At 65.7% G+C, this 2787-nt stretch overlaps 1 protein-coding gene across 1 annotated transcript; it reads left to right on the top strand.

Annotated features, from left to right (window-relative positions):
• Positions 1-887: 887 nt before the first annotated feature.
• TPBGL (trophoblast glycoprotein like) lies at positions 888-2067 on the top strand. Its single transcript, XM_049889819.1, has one exon. It carries the CDS (start codon positions 901-903, stop codon positions 2065-2067), a length of 1167 nt encoding a protein of 388 aa, XP_049745776.1. The 5' UTR covers positions 888-900.
• Positions 2068-2787: the final 720 nt, after the last annotated feature.

Raw genomic sequence — 2787 nt, 5'->3', positions numbered from 1 at the left:
TTGGGGGAGGAGTCTAGACAGGTGAAGGAAACCAGAGCAGAGCAGCCCTGAGTTTGGGGGGGGAGGGGGTTGGAGAAGACTTCTCCGGGATGGGGTAGGGTCGAGAAAAGGCTGATCCCACGGAACCCGCAGGGGTAGTGACACAACTGAGCCTAATGGAACTGGGGTCACAGAGGAGGGGCCCAAACTTGCAGAGCGCTCTCCCTGATCACAGAGACTAGGAAAGGGCAGAAAAGGAGCGACTTTCCCAACTCCCCACACCCCAGCCTCGGCTTGTTGAGGGGAGGACTCGAAAGTCCTCCCCACAAATTCACACTCCCTGGGGCTGACCCACCTGCCTGCTCTTCGCAGCTGGGCTCGCCCCACACGTGCCAGAGGCGAAGGAGGAAGAACTAGCTTAAGCGTGGGGGTGGAGGCAGAAGAGGGGGAAGCAAGTCTGAACCGTGGGGAGCCGAACTTCTCAGAAGCCCCGGAGTCGGAGAATGAATGGGGAGAAAGCGCAGAAGCCTAAAGCCCAGATTCTTGGGAGCCTCCCACCCCGCCTCCACCGGCAAAGAGGGCGCGGAGACTCCGTTGGGGGCGGAGGAGGAGGCCGGGAGGCGGGGAGGAGGGGGAGGCTAACCCTGCCCACTCGGCTCTGAGCCCGGAACGGCCGCGGAAGTCGGAGGCTGGCGCTCAGGGCGTGGAGGGCACCGGGGGCGGGGGGCTCCGCTCCCCGCCTGACCCCTCGAGCCCCCAGCCAGGAAACTGAAGGCTCCTCGGACTTTAGAGACGCAGACGGACCAACCGAGACTGCCAGCTGCTCTGCTTCAAGGGCTTGCCCCACCCGTACCTCCACGAGGTGCTCCCAACTCACTGGTGAGCGCAGCGGCCCGGGCGCTGGATGCGGGGGCGGCCGCGATGGCCCCGCACGCGGGACAGCCGGGAGCTCGGGGGCCGCTGCTGCCGGGGCTGCTGCTCGTGGCGGCGGCGCTGAGCCGGCCTGCCGCGCCCTGTCCCTTCCAATGCTACTGTTTTGCCGGCCCCAAGCTGCTATTGCGCTGTGCGTCCGGCGCCGAGCTCCGGCAGCCGCCGCGGGACGTACCACCCGACGCGCGCAACCTCACCATCGTGGGCGCCAACCTGACCGTGCTGCGCGCTGCCGCCTTCGCCGGCGGGGACGCGGACGGGGAGCAGAAAGAGGCAGGCGTGCGCCTACCGCTCCTGACCGCGCTGCGCCTCACGCAAAACAACATCGAGGTGGTGGAGGACGGCGCCTTCGACGGGCTGCCCAGCCTAGAGGCGCTGGACCTGAGTCAGAACCCATTGCGCGCCCTGGGCGGCGCCGCTTTCCGCGGGCTGCCGGCGCTACGCTCGCTGCAGCTCAACCAAGCGCTGGCGCAGGGCGGCCCCGCGCTGCTGGAGAGCCTGGACGCCGCGCTGGCTCCGCTGGCCGACCTGCGCCTCCTAGGCCTGGCAGGCAACGCACTGAGCCGCCTGCCACTCGCCGCTCTGCGCCTGCCGCGCCTGGAGCAGCTGGACGCGCGCCGCAACGCGCTTGCTGGCCTGGGCACCGACGAGCTTCGCGCGCTAGAGCGAGATGGCGACCTCCCCGGGCCGCGCCTCTTGCTCGCCGACAACCCTCTGCGCTGTGGCTGCGCTGCGCGCCCCCTGCTGGCCTGGATACGCAACGCTACGGAGCGCGTACCCGACGCGCGGCGCTTACGGTGCGCCGCCCCGCGGCCGCTGCACAACCGGTCGTTCCTGGACCTGGATGAGGCCTGGCTGCGCTGCGCCGACGGCGACGCGGATGGTCGCGGGGAAGAAGTGGACCTCTCAGGCCCGGAGCTAGAAGCCTCCTACGTCTTCTTCGGTCTAGTACTTGCGCTCATCGGCCTCATTTTCCTTATGGTGCTCTACCTAAACCGTCGCGGCATCCAGCGCTGGATGCGCAACTTGCGCGAGGCCTGCCGGGACCAGATGGAGGGCTACCACTACCGCTACGAGCAGGACGCCGACCCGCGTCGCGCGCCCACTACGGCTGCCCCCGCCAGCTCCTGCGCCACCTCCCCAGGCTCAGGCCTCTGAGCTTCGCCTGTCAGGGATTAGGGGCTGCCTCTGCCAGCTGATGACCTTACTGGGGCTGCCTGGCCTGCCCCTTCCTGACTTGAAGCCGTGGGTATGAGACATCCACGGCCTTGGGGCTCTGAGACCTGCCCCAGACTGGCCTGAGACCTCTGAATCATGGCATTCCCCCACCCAGAGACTCCAGTCTGCCCCCCTTCTCCCCAGTCCCTGTGAGCTCCTACCGTCATAGACCCTGAGACACCTTTGTTGATTCCAAAAACCCCACCCTTCTGTCCCAGGCTCTAACACATCCCTACTGAACGACCGAAATCCTCCTCCCCCTTTTAAGACTTACTCAGACCCCGTCCTTCAAACAGGAAGATCTGAGACTGCCTGCACCGACCTCTGCTTTGAGACCTGATCTCTGCAACAGGAAACATCAAGCGCTAACACTCTAGGCTGCCCTATCTGTAGCCTGGAGCCCTAAGCTCCCTTGCAGGGCTCAGGGGCCCTCACATCGTGTTCTGATCTCTGGAGGAGAGCCCCCCTATCGGAAGGTTTTTGTGGGCTTTGAGTCCTTGGCCTAATCCCAGACTTCAGAGTCCTCCATTGTGCACAGAGACCCACATCCTAGATCTCTGGGTGTGCCCACCCCCAATCTGAGGATGTATTTCACACCCCTGCCTCCTTCACCACACACCCCCCAGCCCTTGCTCAGGCACCTTCATTATCCTGAGCTTG

This window comes from Elephas maximus, chromosome 7 (assembly GCF_024166365.1).
Source record: "Elephas maximus indicus isolate mEleMax1 chromosome 7, mEleMax1 primary haplotype, whole genome shotgun sequence".
NCBI lineage: Eukaryota > Metazoa > Chordata > Mammalia > Proboscidea > Elephantidae > Elephas > Elephas maximus.
This window is presented reverse-complemented; position numbering and strand designations above follow the sequence as displayed.

Bases quoted from the DNA above. Each gene is read 5' to 3' on its own strand.
- TPBGL (XM_049889819.1), top strand. From the start codon at position 901: ATGGCCCCGCACGCGGGACAGCCGGGAGCTCGGGGGCCGCTGCTGCCG.